The sequence below is a fragment of the Lygodium microphyllum genome, chromosome 12, assembly GCF_053477565.2.
Source record: "Lygodium microphyllum isolate KBCC chromosome 12, Lygodium_microphyllum_v1.1.10, whole genome shotgun sequence".
In the NCBI taxonomy this organism is placed as follows: Eukaryota; Viridiplantae; Streptophyta; class Polypodiopsida; order Schizaeales; family Lygodiaceae; genus Lygodium; species Lygodium microphyllum.
This window is the reverse complement of record NC_141146.1, coordinates 146104493-146120530: the sequence shown is the minus strand read 5'-3', so window position 1 is coordinate 146120530 and position 16038 is coordinate 146104493. Positions and strand designations below refer to the sequence as shown.

The 16038-nt window shown below is 42.1% G+C and overlaps 1 protein-coding gene across 2 annotated transcripts in view; it reads left to right on the top strand.

The window, feature by feature from the left end:
- Positions 1 to 15490, top strand: part of LOC148028412 (protein phosphatase 2C and cyclic nucleotide-binding/kinase domain-containing protein) — a 44176-nt gene extending 28686 nt beyond the window's left edge. Inside the window, exons 12-17 of one of the 2 annotated variants that reach the window (XM_087690217.1) lie at positions 12476 to 12541; positions 12831 to 12952; positions 13839 to 13995; positions 14076 to 14267; positions 14495 to 14745; positions 14870 to 15490. In XM_087690217.1, coding sequence (XP_087546343.1) covers positions 12476 to 12541; positions 12831 to 12952; positions 13839 to 13995; positions 14076 to 14267; positions 14495 to 14545 — 588 coding nt within the window. In that variant the 3' untranslated portion in view covers positions 14546 to 14745; positions 14870 to 15490. Of the gene's footprint in view, positions 1 to 12475; positions 12542 to 12830; positions 12953 to 13838; positions 13996 to 14075; positions 14746 to 14869 lie in introns of both variants that reach the window. The other variant, XM_087690216.1, reaches the window with a different exon arrangement.
- Positions 15491 to 16038: the final 548 nt, after the last annotated feature.

Sequence of the window (16038 nt, the reverse complement as noted above, 5' to 3'; positions counted from 1 at the left end):
GCTTTACTTGCTAGAGGTCCAAACACACCAAGTTGCCACAAGGAGACATTCATCCGCTCCAATATCAGTTGTGTATCATTCTTAAATCTCACACTTATGATCAGCAAGTTGGGTGTACAAAAACAACCAACCAATATATGGAAAAGTCCTCAATACAAGTTCATGGTTGAAGGTTGCATGATCGGTAACACAAAGGTTTTGACAAGTTGTAACTTATTGCATACAGGAGTTCATGTCATAATATCATTGCTCTATCCTATGGCCATCCCAAAGCCATACTCTATGCAAATATGCATTTGCCAACAATGCGAATGGAAAAAACCTAAAAATGATAGCTAGTTTTGAGCCCAATTTCACAGAGTGTTTTCTTTGACAATTGTCCTTTATAGTTCCCATGCAATCCCACATTGTTTCTCTCACAAATGGAGGGATTTTCTGTGATGAAACTATGAGAAAATCACTTTCTTTGCAACAAAGTTACCTCAAGAATACACAAGGCTTAAGATCTTTGAGAAGAGAGGATCTCAGCATGTATTACTGCAAGAATATACGAGAATTGGATGAAAAATAGCGCATATCTTGCTATAAATGTTTTATAGAGCTACCCAATGAATTCCCCATGCGAAGAGGAGAAGATTGGTTGTTGTTGTGGCTCCATACATGCTGTCAACTCATGCTCTTGCAATTTTCATAACAAAGAAGAGAAGAGTGTCTGTCTCCAAACTTGGGCTTTTCAAATGAGAGGGAAAGAGGCTCCAAATAGCTAAGATTATCTTTCCAAATGAGTAATTGGTTGTTTCTTAATCCACTCTTGTTTTTTTATTAGGTACTAGTTAATAACTTAGACATTAATCATAAGTAAGCCCCTCGTTGGACCAGACTTAAGCTCAGGGTTTGCTTTGTAACTTAAGTGAGATGCCTACTAGGTGAAATTTTCAATGTAATCAATTCTAAGGTAATGAAAGTCTTGTTAGCAGTCATGTTTATCATGCCTTGTCACCCTCTACATGTAAGCCTTAGTCTGAGTTAGACGAGGACTTTATGAGCTCTGCCTGTCTATCACTTGTTTTGAGAGAGGAGGTAGCTCATTTTAGAGCACTTAGTTTATCGCATTTCAGTGCATTTTCTCCTTGAGTTGGGATCTATGTGCATTTCCTAGGGTATTTTCTGCATTCTTTAGCTTGCCTCACCTGTCGGACATTGTTCATCCTTTTCGGGATTTTTAAAGCATTTGTGGCATTTTTACCAGTATTAAATGCTAGTCGGCCATACTTTTGACCCCAGATTTCAGCTCAGCTAGTTTTTGGGATATAGCCAGTTTCCGCTCGGCAGTCAGTTATATCATCATCTTCCCTCCTTCCTTGGTAGGTATCCTCTTCGACTCCGTCATCTTTCTCCGTGATTGGTTACCAGCATCATCCAGAGTAACTGGAGTTCAACATTTGGTTACATGACTTGGTACAGTTTTATACAAGGCACACAATACGACTCGTAACCAAATCATAATGTCACACACACCTTCTTCCCGTGACCCCATGATGTCTTATTAGGCTTCTCCATCACTGGAGGCCTTGAGGAGGCATTATGGACTTGGCGAGAAAGGTGATACTCCATATTCACCCTCACCATCACCCTGTATGTTTACATCCATGTCAGATATTCCAGATTTCATTAACCTCATAGAGAAGGAGTTTGAGGAGTACCTACGCAACAAGTATGGACTAGAAGACATCCCTTCTTCCACTTTTGCTACTCCTTCCGGACCGGCTGGTGAGGCTGGCCACCTTTCTAATCATGGAGACAATATGACATTTGGGACGATTGGTGATCCATCTTCATCATCTTTGCCAAGCCCTGTGTTAAGCCTTTTGGTGTGCAAGTTTTGGATGGTCAAATGTATGTAAATCTTAATAGAGGGGAGTCAAGAAATAGGCATTCATTATCAAGTATATCTACATCTTCTGTTTCATTTGAGCAAATGAATTACTATTCTTCTCTCCCTCCCATCCCACCCTCTTTACTTGAAGCTATATCACACTCATTTCAAAACATCGGCTTATATTCCACATCCGCCTCTACCACATTAGGAGTTGGACCTTCTGTCTCCGCTCCTAGCACATTCTCCTTCTCTATTCCATATTCACATCACAGTGCCTTGTTAGGGGGCATTGCACCTCTTAACACTGTCACTACCCTTTTCCAGAAGCCATTTTGCACTATGGGACTTTGTTACATGGAATGCCATCCTCTAATAGAGTTTCCTCTACCTTTTCTCATGTAGGCACATATTTTCCTATTGGGACGGTTGTGATGGGCATCCCTTTTAGTACTTCCAGCTACACACACCTCATGACTTCTCAGATGCATGGATTTCCTTCCTTTGCTTATGGTGCATCGTCTCACTTTCCATGGGTCACTCCTACGTAGGGATTTCCATCCTTTGCTCCACATGTCCTTGTCCCTCCACAATGGGGTCCTCATGCGGCGACAATGCCAATGGCTAGTCATCCCATGCACACCTTTGGATCCACCGTGCACACTTCTCGAATGCCTAGTGGATACTATGGGACCCATTCCCAAGTGTACTCCTTTCTACCACAATACCCACCGTATCCACCTTATCCAAGCACTACCATTCCTATTGCCTTGGCCAATAATGCCTTCACGGATAAGACTCGTTTCAACCATAGTTGTCAGGTACGAAAGTTATGATACGGTATGGTACGATAAAATACGGTACTAAATGGTACCTTATGATTTTATAAGGTACGGTACGATATTAGTACGAAAAAAAATTCAGATGATTTTTTAAATAACAAAAACCATAAATCATTAAATGCTAGATCATAGAATACATGTTTAAAGTGAAAATAGCAATTTCATTATAGAATAAGATGAATACATGGAGTGACTATTGCGGTCGCATGGGTTGCGCAAAACATGCGATACAACTATAGTCTAGTATATTTGATTATTGATACAAAAAAAAAGAGAGATCTATGTCATATGAATCTATGATGAGGCATCACTATCATCATCATCATCATCAGAACCATTTGAATGCTCATCAAGAGAGTCTGAAGATGACTCCTCCGCGTCCGACGATGAGACAAACTTATACTCATCCTCATTGATGAGTTACCATCATCATCTAATGATGGCTCCCTAGTTGGTGGCTGTGTAGGCAAGGGGGGAATGTCGTCACGAGGCACATGATGTGAGCTACTAGAGCCCTGCCTTACATATGCTTGTAAGCCACTCGAACCACCCCTCGATGATGGAGGGCGTCGAATGACCATGCCCTTGCTACCACCTACTCGAACTCCTTGCCCACGAGCACGCTGACTGCGAGTGTTACGAGTATTTGCTGCTATAAGCTCTATAGAGCTTCGTGAAAATCATCTTCTCCTCCTCATCCACCTCCTTATGTATACTCGAAAGAGTATCGCCCGTCAACTTGAATGTATCAACATTCACCTATACAATGTGGTGATACATATAAGATTGATCATTGTAAATGCTAAAGTCTAAATTGTAAAGTATAAACTTCAAAGTTCAAAGTTTAAAAGTTAAAAGAACAAATTTTAAATTTTAAATGTTATGGTTAAGTGTTTAAACTTTACCTGCTTTGGAACCGATTGCGAATCTTTGTGTGAATGAGAGAATAGGCACTTCAGTTTCTCTCACATGCACTAGAAGAGCAATCCTAGGTAAGGACCCTCATGGCTAAGGGCTGAAGGGTCTCCAGTGCACGCATCCAAAGTTTTGCCACCAAAATAAAGGGTTCACAAGTAACTCTCTCCTCCAACAAGTGGGAGAAGCAAAAGCCACATGTCCTCTCCGATCTGCGTAGCATCCTTGCTTCTCCAGCACTGCATTGTGGTCATCCACAGGGACCACATGAGTCAAATAAGTAAGCTGGTCCGAACGGAACTCTCCATCATCCATGACCGTTGGTGACTTGTAGGTCAGATGTACCAATGCGGCAAAACCATGGATGGGATTATGCATCCACACCCATCTCCTCTTTGCTATCTCTAAAACATGTGCATGCTGTGTCTTTGTGATCGCTATACAAGCACGTGCCTCCACCAATGCTGCTCTAAAGAAGTGAACGAGAAGACACATGGTGGATCCCTCGCAATCACTCATACATAACACCACCCTATAAAAGGGAGTCACGACAATGACAACGAATAGAGAGAAATTAATTGTTAGAATAGGGAGATAGATACTTATGCATATGCCATTATCCATAAATCAAATTTCAATTATGAATCATGATATTATCATAATGAAAGAAAGTGAAACAAATTTAAAAGGCAAATTGCAATGTATACCTCAATAATAGCTTGTTGAATGTGGCGGTAGATGAATGCGCTCGTCGTTTTTCTCCCCCTCTTGTCGGTATCTACGGCCCGCAAAAAGTAAGTGCCGAGTGGACATGAGATGAGTATGTTGACGATGCTACGTTTCTTACGATCACTCCATCTGTCGGTGAGAATGGAGCAACCATATTTTATCCATGCGGCTTGAATAGGATCAAGGGTTCTATCAATCCTCTCCTTCTCTTCATCAATCTTTTTCGTCCTCATGTCATTGTATGTAACACCTGTCCATCCTTCACATGGACCTACATTGGCAATGGCTTTTACCATCTTCTTTCATTGCTCTTGCTTTAGGACATTGAATGCAAGATTGCACTCAATAAACTTGCATGCAACTTCAATGTCCACAGGTCGTTGCCTTTCTCTAAGAAAGACAACCGATCCATGCACATGACCGGGAGCTTGAGAGAGAGAGGATTGTCTCTCCGACACCGCATGAGCCTCCATTCTTTGTCCTTTACTGGAGCCGGATGCGGATGTGGAGCCCCCACCACCAATGGTAGAGGCCTCTCCCGCATCGGTTGAAGATACATCCACATTGGATGCTTCCTCGTTAGTAGGCATAGGAGTTGGTGCTGATAAGCCACTTCCTCCTCCTCTTGTGGATCCCCCTCTCATCTTGGTGAGAATCTTCTCTGCAATGTTTTGAGGGATCTCCTTGTATGGAGCAACTTGCCTCCTCCCCCGGTTCTTGGAAAGATATTGAAGAAGCTGAGTTGCACTACTTGTATAGTACTTCTTGCAGTACTTGCATGTCCAATGGTGGGAGTTGGATTTCTTTGTGTCCCTCTCCACATGGATCGCATGCAAATTGAAGGCCTTGTGCTTCTCATGACTCATGGTGCCGATGACGGATAAAGATGCCCGAGAGAGAGAGAGAGAGAGAGAGAGAGAGAGAGAGAGAGAGAGAGAGAGAGTCTCGACTCTGGAAACTTGAAAGTTGAGTCTTGAAAGTTGAAAGGGAGGGAGACTCGAGAGGCTCGATGGTTGGGGTAAAGTTGAAAGAGCAAGAGTGAGAGAGAGGGGATGGTAGATGAGAATGGCAAATGCTTTGATAGGGTGTGGGATAGAGAGGATGTGAGATGAGATTTGAGAATGGCAAATGCTTTGATAGGGTGCGGGAAAGAGGGGCTGGGAGGTGAGATTCGAGAATGACAAATCACAAGTCCATTCAAGAACCAAGATCCAAGAGAGGAAGATGAGAATGGTAAGTGCTTGCTGAATTGGTGTGGAAGCATGGATGAGAGGAGCACCTTTGTAGATGAGAGACGGGTCAAAGTTCAAACAGTCAGAGAGGGGTCAACGGTCAAAGAGAGGGCTGCCAGTTAGAAGGAATCCAAAGAGGGTTGGGGAGGGGAGTGCATGGCTGGAAAAGGGGGTGGGATGAGGTATCCAAGGCTTCCCACCTCCCAAAAAGTGCCACACAAGCAGGGGGAGTAAAAGTGGAGGCATAGGAAACACGTGATGCGGGATGCAGGATGCGCAGGCAACGTGGTTGAAACAGGCCCAAATTCACATACGAATTTGTATGGATACGTACCGTACGGTATTGTACGAATCTGTCCGTATAACGTACGAAGGCAACTATGGTTTCAACGAGTTGAATTTCACTACTTGGTCGAATTATATGCAGTAAGTGCTTGAGTCTCAGGGTCTTTGGGACCTTGTTGTTGGTCTTGAGTCTATGCTTGACCCTCACCTAGCCCACCTTGATTACATCCTTCTATGGAGAGCTCGCAATGCCATAGTCAATGCCAAGCTGATTTGCTTCCGGAGTTTCACTCTCAATTACAGCACTTTCCTCTTGCATCGGAACGTGGGAGTCATCTCATCAACCGCTATGTAGCTAGAGATTATACTTGGTGTATAAACATTGACTTTGAGCTTCAAGAAATTTCCATTAAGGAAGGGGATGATCTGAAAGTCAAGTTGGCCAAATATTGGAGGTTACTAGTGGAGTTTGCTACTATTGGCTCTCCGAAGTCAGATGATGATCATGTCACGCTTTTCTTGAACAAGTTGCCCGATAAATACTTCCATATATCCAACACATTATCTTGAGTGTCAATTCTTACATTACGCAAGGTTGCATGATCAAGTCCACAAGAAGCAGGTTGGTTACCTTTTCTTTGGAAGGGAAAACCAATATTGGCAAGAACTCGCAAGATGCGAAGGCAAGCAAAACAAGGGTGACACCACTTCCTTTGACAGAAACAAAGAACCTCGATCCCTTTGGTAGCAAATTTCTAATAAAAATAGATTTTGCACTCACTGCTAGAGATCGGGCCATGTGGACGAGGAGTGTTGTACTAAGGCCCAAGGTCTTCCTTCTAGAAAACCACATCAAACTACTACGACTAAAGAGTCTTGTGGGGCTATGCCTCCCACTGCTGCCCCATCTCCTCCTTCAGCCCCCATGGATGCTGGACACGTGGCACACTGACAGCCTCGGTGGGCCATCCTACTCTACTCTTGAGGGGTTGACTGATTGGTCTGCTAGCAACGATCCTATTGCACTTTACGCATCCCTTCCTAGAAACTTCATTGCACCTTCTAAGCCTCCTTCCCTTTCTCACCGTATGCAATGGTTGCCACACACTTAGCCTTTTATTTTTCAAGTCTTCTATTGCATTTACACACACATACACATTTGCATTATTGCACTTGTTCATTCAATTCCTTTTGCATTTCAATTTTGGTTTTCTTTTTAGAGCATCTCACTATTGACCTCTGTGATTGTAGATCCTACTCTCTTTTGGAGACTTTGTTTAGAGCTAGGCTAACATATAGGTTTGTCTCGTCCTATTTGGACTCGAGACATGGGATGCACAGCGTTTCCTTTATGGTTTCATCTTCCTAGAAGTTTTGCTCTTCTACCAGCATGGAGGCTTCTCCTCCTGAGGCGGATCATACAACATTTCTCTTGATGCTATCATGGTGGTGACTTCTACCTCACTCTTCCAGTTGGGACGCTTCTTCTCATCATGGTTCTCGGCATCACATGAAGAGCGACATTTGGATCCTCTTCCTTCTTCGGCGTCGCTATTCCATGCTTAGAGGGGGTTCCTACCCTTCTTGGTATTCTATAGATTTCGGCACTTGTCTTCGACATCAGCCTTTCCTCCCCGTTGTACCTTCACCCTTTGCATTGCATGATTTCATGATCTTTGTACTAGGGTTTCATGATCTTTGTACTAGGGTGCTTGGGCAAGTGAACAATTTTTCTACGAGGGACATTGTCCAAGTGGCATTTGTTGCATGAGCATTTCACAGCATGCAGCATACTCATTGTGCAGAGCACCACTACATGGATCCTAAGTTGTTTCCACCGGCGGTTTGTACACCACACCATTGATACTTCCTTATCATTCCCTCATCATTGATATCTTGGAGTGGATGGGTAGCTTGTCTGTTTTGTGATGGGTTGGACCTAACCATTCCTTCTTATTCTCTTGTCTTCTACATAATCGAATGCAAACTATCTCTCACGTAAAAAAATAAAATCAAGTTCATTGTAGTTTCATCCGCCTTTGTAGGGCTTGGTAGGCCACTAGGCAGCCAATGAGCACCCTTTGTCTGATGGTCTGTACTCTTTGGGGTGACTACTTGGACTCCCTTGGTAAGATAACCATCGCCTCTATAGTCTTGGTAGGTCACTGGGTAGCCATCGTACACCCTTTGTCCGATGCCTTGGCTGCTTTGGGATGGGACGCCTTGGGCAAATTGGATTGGCCTTCTTTTCTCACCTTGTTTTGGGCTTGAGAGGGGATGTTGAGCTTAGAAATGCATTCCATGCTGATTAGCTACTTAAACAGCCCCAAAACAAGTTTAATTTAATGAAAATCCTAAAACGGGGAGGAGCGGTTTGAGAGAGTTTATTGAAACCCTAATTTAGGAGGGTCCATCCTCATCTATAAATAGACCTGCTGCCGCCATTCAGTCTCATCTCTTCCATGCAGGTTTCTCTATCTTGTGTGCAGATTCTAGCCATCTGTCTCCCACCATGTGGTGGTCCCCAGCCTTTGCGACTATTGCCATCACCTTGCCCGCACTCCCTTCTTTACTCAAAGAAGACTAGCTTGATGGTTCCAAATACTCGCTTTGGTCATGTAAGGCGGAGTGTATCCTTGATACCTTCGATCTTTGGGAGTTTGTTATCCATCCTATTTCCCGTCCAGTGGAGGATCCCATTGTTGGATCATCAATGGATCGTGTGGCCTTATGGGATCGACTCAACTCTAGAGCCCAATCTTTTCTCTATATGAGCTTATAAGATTCTATCCTAGTGTATGTATGTAGGTTATGGAAAGCAGGGGAAGTGTGGATAAAGCTTGCTTCTTTGTACTATTAGAAGACATTTGTCCACTGGATTACTCTTGATAAGAAATTACAGATGGTCATTGTTGATGATTCTTCTTTCATGAAGGATCATATTAATAGGTTGGAGGACATGAGGGACGAGCTTGCGTCCCTTGGCATGATGATCTCTTTAGAGGATAAGGCCATGATTCTTTTGACTCAGCTGCTATCTCCTCGGTCTGATGTCTTCTACATTGGCCTTTTTATATGGAGGACCCATGAGAAGCTTCTATAGGAGGAGCTTGCCTCACTTGTTTTGGAGCATGACGAGCGTGCCAAAGAGGTAGCAAGTGGATCCACCTCCACTAAAGCTTTGTTGCAAGTTCGGGAGGGGGGAAGAAGGAGAAAGGAAAGTCAAAGGCTTAATAATAGGAGCGTTCTTGGGGCTCCAACTCTGACTCACAGAAGCCTAAATGCCCATATTGTGGGAAGGGGACACATCCAGAGAAGAAATGTTGGAAGAAGTACCCTCACCTTCGTCTGGAAGTGAAGGATGGAGCTAATGCATCCGAGTCTTCTACCTCTACTTCAACGGTTACCCATGAGTTAGTGTTTCTTCATATTGTTGAGGAGCCTTCTTCAGTGGTTGCCTTGTCTTCTATGAGACCTTTGCTGGTTGATAGTGGAGCCTCTAGTCATATGACTCCACAAGGTGATTTATTGCAAGATCTATGCCCTTTTGAGGGTTCAGTCACTATTGGTGACATTGTCTTGATGCCTGTTTGTGGTGTTGGCACTTTGCCTTTATTTCCCCAGCGAGCGTTGAGCCTCCCTTTCACATGCACTTGTCATCTCCTGGCTGTGAGCCTCAATCTGAGTTAGATGAGGACTTTAGAAACTTTGACCTATCTATCACTTGTTTTGACGGAGGAGGTAGCTCATTCTGGAGCACTGAGTTTATTGCATTTCAGTGCATTTTCTCCTCCAGTGAGGATTCATGTGCATTTCTCGGGGTAGTTTATGCATTCTTCAACCTGCCTCGCCTGCCGGATATTGTCCACCCTTTTCCGGATTTTTTGAGCATTTTTGGCATTTTTACTAGCATTAAACATTGGTTGGCCATATTTTTGTTCCTAGATTTCAGGTCGGCCAGTTTTTGGGATATTTGGCTATTTATAGCCATTTCCCACTTGGCAGCCTTTTATATCTTCATCTTTCCTCCTTCCTTCGCAAATGCACTCTTTGACTCCATCATCTTCCCCTGTCTTCGATGCTGCTGTCATCATCAGCCTGATCTAGTGCCCTCATTGATGTTGTGGGCTACGTACACGGACTAATCAGTCCTCCTATATTCAACATTTGTTCCTTGTTCAATGCAGACTTTTTTTCTTCTTCTCTTGCATATTTTCTCTCTCTTCCTCTATGTTCGAGTTCTTTCTTTTGTTGCGCACTCTCACAACTTTCACATTATACCTTGTTCCTTTCGCCCTATCCTTGTATTGCATAGCATACATACTTGTCCATTGCACATCCTAGTGTCAAATCCTTCACTGCTAGTGCAATAGTTACCGTGCCAAGAGCTCGAGGAACTTGAATTAGAGTTTATTTTAATTTAATTGTTAAGCCTATTTCTCATTCTGGTGGTAGGCTTGAGGATTGTGCCCTTGATCTAGTGCTAGACAATAAATTATGTTTTAGTTGTGTTTGTATATTTTGTGTTTTCTTGTGCAAGCCCTAGCATATCTTCATATAGTATTAGAGTTGATCCTCTTCTAAAGTGTATCTTGCAACTATCATGAAGGCTTGGTTTGTACAAGTGTCTCAAACAACATGGATCCCATTCATAATGGTTGAGACATCTCTTTCTTGGAAACCCATAGTGTCGTCTCAAGCTTTTTCTTCACTAGAGGCCTTTGAGGCAGCATCTGCCAATGGGGAGGACATTGTATCATGATTCCTCCCCTTATCTTCCTACAATTTACCAGATTGAGTGGATATTGGAGGCAGAATTCATAGATTACTTGTGTAGTAGATGGCTCAACTCCCTTATCTTCACTCTATACCCTGATAGGAGCGGTGCATCAATCAAAAGTTTCAACTGGTGAGGCCATCCCCCATAATGATTGGAAGGAAGTGCCAATGCGTAGATTTTATGGATGTCTAGTGCGCTCCCCCATATGGTGGCTTAAAGCTGAGTGCTTCTCAAGGATGTCCTAAAGCCACACTTGGAGTGAGCCCAAGCCTTTATGGATGACTCCTAGGCTCTCCTATATGGTAGATTTATTTGGCCCACACAATGGGTTAAATCTGAGTCCTCAAGGCTTTAGAGCTGCACTTACAATGACCCCAAGCATCCATATCTCTAGTGCATCTTGTACACACATGATTATAATAGTGTAACCAGGTAATTTTAGCTTGGACCATTGCATAGTTTGTCCACATTTCTTGCCCATTTTCCTTATTTTGTTTCAATGGGTTATTGCCATTTTCTTTGTTGAACTTGATAATCATCTTTCCATGAAAGAAATATGTGACTGGTGCAATATTAGGTAATCTATCATAGAGATCAGGGACTGTTTTGACTTTTTTGAAGTGACTGTCTATGACAATTTGGAGTTACCTTTGGAGGGACTGCAGTGACTGTTTATGACAATTTGGAGTTACCTTTGGAGGGACTGCAGGTGTTGTTTAGCGCTGCCCCCCACCCCCCTCCAAGTCCATCCCAACAGTAGATTCTTTCCGTCTCTTACCCTTTCTCATTTCAAATTTCAAATTTCAAGCTGGACCTTAATAAGCTATCTACCCCCAAGCTCTCTCTTCTCAAGCTCTCTACTCTCTCTCTATCCTCAAGCTCTCCATCCTCTCTACCCTCAAGCTCTATCCTCAGGCTCTCCATCCTTTCTATTCTCAAGTTCTTCATATGTACTTCCTAGTGTAAAGACTCTATATGTCTGTAAGTGTATTGTTTTAAGTCACAACATTTTAGTATTGGCCTTAAAATTGTTTGTATATATTTTTTGCATCAGATGTAGCATGAGGCGTACATCCAAGTTTTATTAGTTTGATCGGTACTGCACTAGTGTCAGGGACGGTACTAATCAGACACCATTGAACATGAAGCCATGATAGAGATCCAAACGATCTGTTGTTCTAATGGTTGAGCGATGAGCTTGTGGGACAATGATGAAAGCGATTATATTAAGGGAAGCAACTTTTGTGATTGTTTGTTGTCTATAGTCAAAACTAGACCTGATGGAGCCTTTATTTTAGGTGTGAATTGAAGAGTGTAGGTTTTGTGTAGTATAAGTCGTATCTTTGGTTGTGAAGGCACAATTATGAATGGAGGTAAATAGGGCCTGATGGCCTTTTGTTATTAATCTTGCATTGGTTAAAGTGGATGCTCACTGAGAAGCATGCTTGATGGGCACTGTTTGATATACTTTAGCATGTTTGGATACTGATGGACAATTTAGTCTTAGCTTTTAGAATTTAAAGTTGCTGTATGACATGATAGCTGCTTAACTGGCAGGATATAGGCTTAGTGATTAGGTATGACATGTTTTTTCAGTTGGAAGTTGGTGGTATCATTTAACATCAAATTGTAATAGGCATTGTGTAAAAATTCTACTGGACAGCTGTGAAGCCAATATCTCACTTTACAGGAGATTGTATGTCTGCTTGGGTGAAATGTGAGCATCCATGAAAAGTGTTAGTGCATGGCTTCAGATTTGAGGTTTTGACTACTCCAATGAGTGGGTTCCTTGACCTGAGTTGTTTCATGATCACAGGACGGTGTTGTATACAGAGGTATATGCCCTGATATATTGATGCTTGATGACAAAGGACGATTGCAAGTAAGTAGAATGCTTTCATTTTCAAATGGTTTTGACTAAGAGAACCATAATTCAAACTAGAACCTTATCACCTTGCCTTGAATGGTCTGGCGAGTTGACCTTCTTTTCTAACTGTGACTGGGAGAGATGCTTAGTCTGGTATGGGAGCTTAGTCAGTACTCACTATGCATATGCAGCTAACGGCTTTTCCTAGCAGTGTACCTCTGATCTATGTGTTCTCATGCATTTCTTGAAAAGTTTGATAAGCCTAAGTAGACTCATATAATTTCATGATGTGATTACCTTGCAGTTAATCGATTTTCGCTTTGCCAAAAAGCTCTCGGATGAAAGGACATTTACAATATGTGGAATGGCAGACTTTTTAGCTCCAGAAATTATAAAGGGCCAAGGACATAGCTTTGCTGCAGATTGGTAAATCTAGGACTTTGTATTCCCTAATTGAAGCTCAAGCTGTTCAAGAAATTAAAAGCATGCTTTATCTGAATGTGGTTTATAAGAACATATTAATAGGCATGTAATCTGTATGCCAGTTTTAAGGCAGAAGACAGGACAATGGATATACTGGCCTGTGAATCATCCCATTTTGATATGAGAGCATATGGACAGGCTTATTAACAATAGTCTAGACAAAGTCGACTTGGGCTGGACCAGCCAGCAAGCATGTGACATACGCCTAGTTAGAGGCAGGTTCCAAGAGTGTGAGTTCTGGCCTAGATGGCACGCGTGATGGGGGTTGACAGGGCATATGCTCAGTGACCTGTGATTTCTTTTGGGAGTATTTTGGATGTGAAGTAGACTATCATGCCATGTAGTAGAACAACATCTGGATGATGGTTAAGTCATTGGTGATCTCTGCAGTTTGGATATGGCTTTATCATTTCAGTGTAATGAGTATCCCAGGATTTAGATTCTGATATTGCAGTTCGCATATAAATACAAGCTTTCAAACGGTGCTTTTCTGTTGTATTTGTCTTCTAGTCTTGTAAGCTGAAGCAAGCTGATGATCCCTATTGTTTTTATTGTGTTGTGTGTACTGATTCTATTTTGTTGAGAACACTTGTTATTATGGAAATTGGTAGGACATGGATATCTCTAGGGTAAGTAGGTTATCAATTATGTCAAGTTCTAAGCTACCAGCTTCTCATAAAGTGGTGCAAAACACAGTTCTTCAAAACATAAGTGAGCTGCTCAAATCCTGTTTTCCCTCATTAGTAAAGAGACTGAGGGTTCTGGCAAGTGCCCGTATTGAGAAAGTATTGTTGCTCATGTCTGTACTCAGAGTGGCGTAACTTTGCAGGTGGGCAGTGGGGGTTCTCATCTACTATATGCTGCAGAATGAGTTGCCTTTTGGGAGTTGGCGAGACAGTGAGCTTGATATATTTGCGAGAGTTGCACGGCGGCAGTTGGTTTTTCCAGACACTTTTAGTCCCGAAGTCAATGATCTTCTCAACAAGGTAAAGTAACATTGTATTCCTGTATGTGGCAAAATGCTGTTTCAATGTGTGCTGTCCTCATGCCATTATGGGTGTGACAGCTTCTTGTTGTTGAAGAAAAAGAGAGGCTTGGTTCAGATGAAAACGGAGCATTTTCGATTAAACAGCATCCTTGGTTTGGCGGTCTGGACTGGGAGGATATGCTGGAGTGTCAGATAAAAGTACCTACTGAGATATTGTCCCGCTTAGAGCGTGCTGTGGACACCCATCATGCAGAGGATTTTCAGGTTCAGGTGGATACTTCTTTAACGAGCTTGGAAGATCTGAATACTGCAATGTGGCTTGAAGATTGGTAGCCTTCATGTTTCAGCTCTGCCATCAGCATCCAACATCCTTACCAGCTTCAAAGCAATGCTTAAATCAGAATCTCTATTCAGTCCAATTTCAGAAGCTTTATCTCGTGTTTTGTTGCACTGACACATCTTTCCCTTATTTGTTCGGATATGGATGTCGTCTGCAGCTTTCCACTCTATATTGCAAGTTCTGCCAGAAATGCCAGAGCTGCTCTTAGAGAATCTCATATTCTTTCACCTGAGCGGTCTCTATCTTTTTATAGAGAGAACTAACAGCCTCAGCCATGAAGCTGATCAATCTATCCTTCCTAATGTGCATGGCTTCCATGCATGAAAAGTTGGCCTTTCTGATTATCTTGTTGTCTTTTGGTAGCATCTGGTGCATCAGTGCCCAAGCTGCCGGCACAGCAGGCAAAAGGTATGATACTGTTGAATGGAGTTCTCACAATTAATCATGTTGTTTGGCAACATTCTTTCTGGAACAGCAAACTTGCAACTGAGAAAATGACCCAAAAAGTTGGTTGCATGCTCTCTTTGTGCAGGTTTTTTTTTTTTGTGGATTCACTTTCAAGGGTCATGCATGTTACCTGGAAATGTCATTTCTTCAGTTTTAACTATGGAGCAGTCTTCAGAGGCACTAGCAAGCGGACAGTGGATTCTGAACAGAACATGCCAGAATGCACATCAGAATTCGAATGCCCTAAAGCTCATTACTCGTTCCAGCAAGGAGTTTCCTTGTACTTGTAACATAAAACCCTGTTTATTAGTCCCTAGCTGAATTAAACATTATGCGAATGGTTTCATTAGGAACCCTGTTTCTGACATATAGCAGAGGTCTTTCCCTCATGCTTAATTCTTGTAATCATTCCATTGTATAGTTTTGTATGGAGTTACCTTAGATTTGGGTTAGCTCCAGAAATCTGTATCATTAAGTGAAGCCACAGTGGTTTTTTACTTGTCAAAGTGTAGTAGTCAAAGAAGATCCATGAATTATCACCTAGACTGGGTTACTTCATAGTCAAAGCACAAAGAATATCTTACTCAGCATATATATTACCCTTTGTGTGTAGCCATACCCAAGATATCCCTGAGCATCATCAATGCAGTTATGTTTTTAAATATCCAAATGCAACCTTAGTTTGGGACATTTGTAAATCAAAATGCTTGGGAAATCTCTAGTACCAACAATGCAATGTTTAATATCCAACTGCAACTTTCCAAGAGAAGCCGAGATAAATCTTTATACACCTATGCATCTAAGCATACTCAGCAAATATTTTTGTAAATTGAAGAAAGTCATAAGAGCGGGTATTGAAAAGCAGTCGGTGGCACCATTTAGTAGTCCATTGAGAGACTTTTTTTTAAGTGACATCGTTTGGTACTCCTGAGAATAACATGGAGTTTGTCATGTAGGCTCTCTCAAGTACACTACGCAATGGAAGGTTTTGGCTATAGCCCATAAGAATCAACCAAAATCCAAATTCCTAATTTAGTATTAAGGTCACCTAATAGCTTAGCTAGCATCAGTTCTTGAGCCACTACATTTGCAAGCCAACTCAACTCGAAGCACTAAAACCCCCAAAACTTGAGTTTTTTAAATTACGTAATTTTTTAAAAAAATTTAAAAAAGTTAAATATGAGACTTCATTCAATTCCTCTTGGTGTTCCCTATGTGCCCATATTTTTAGATCTAAAATAAAAAGCAAAATGA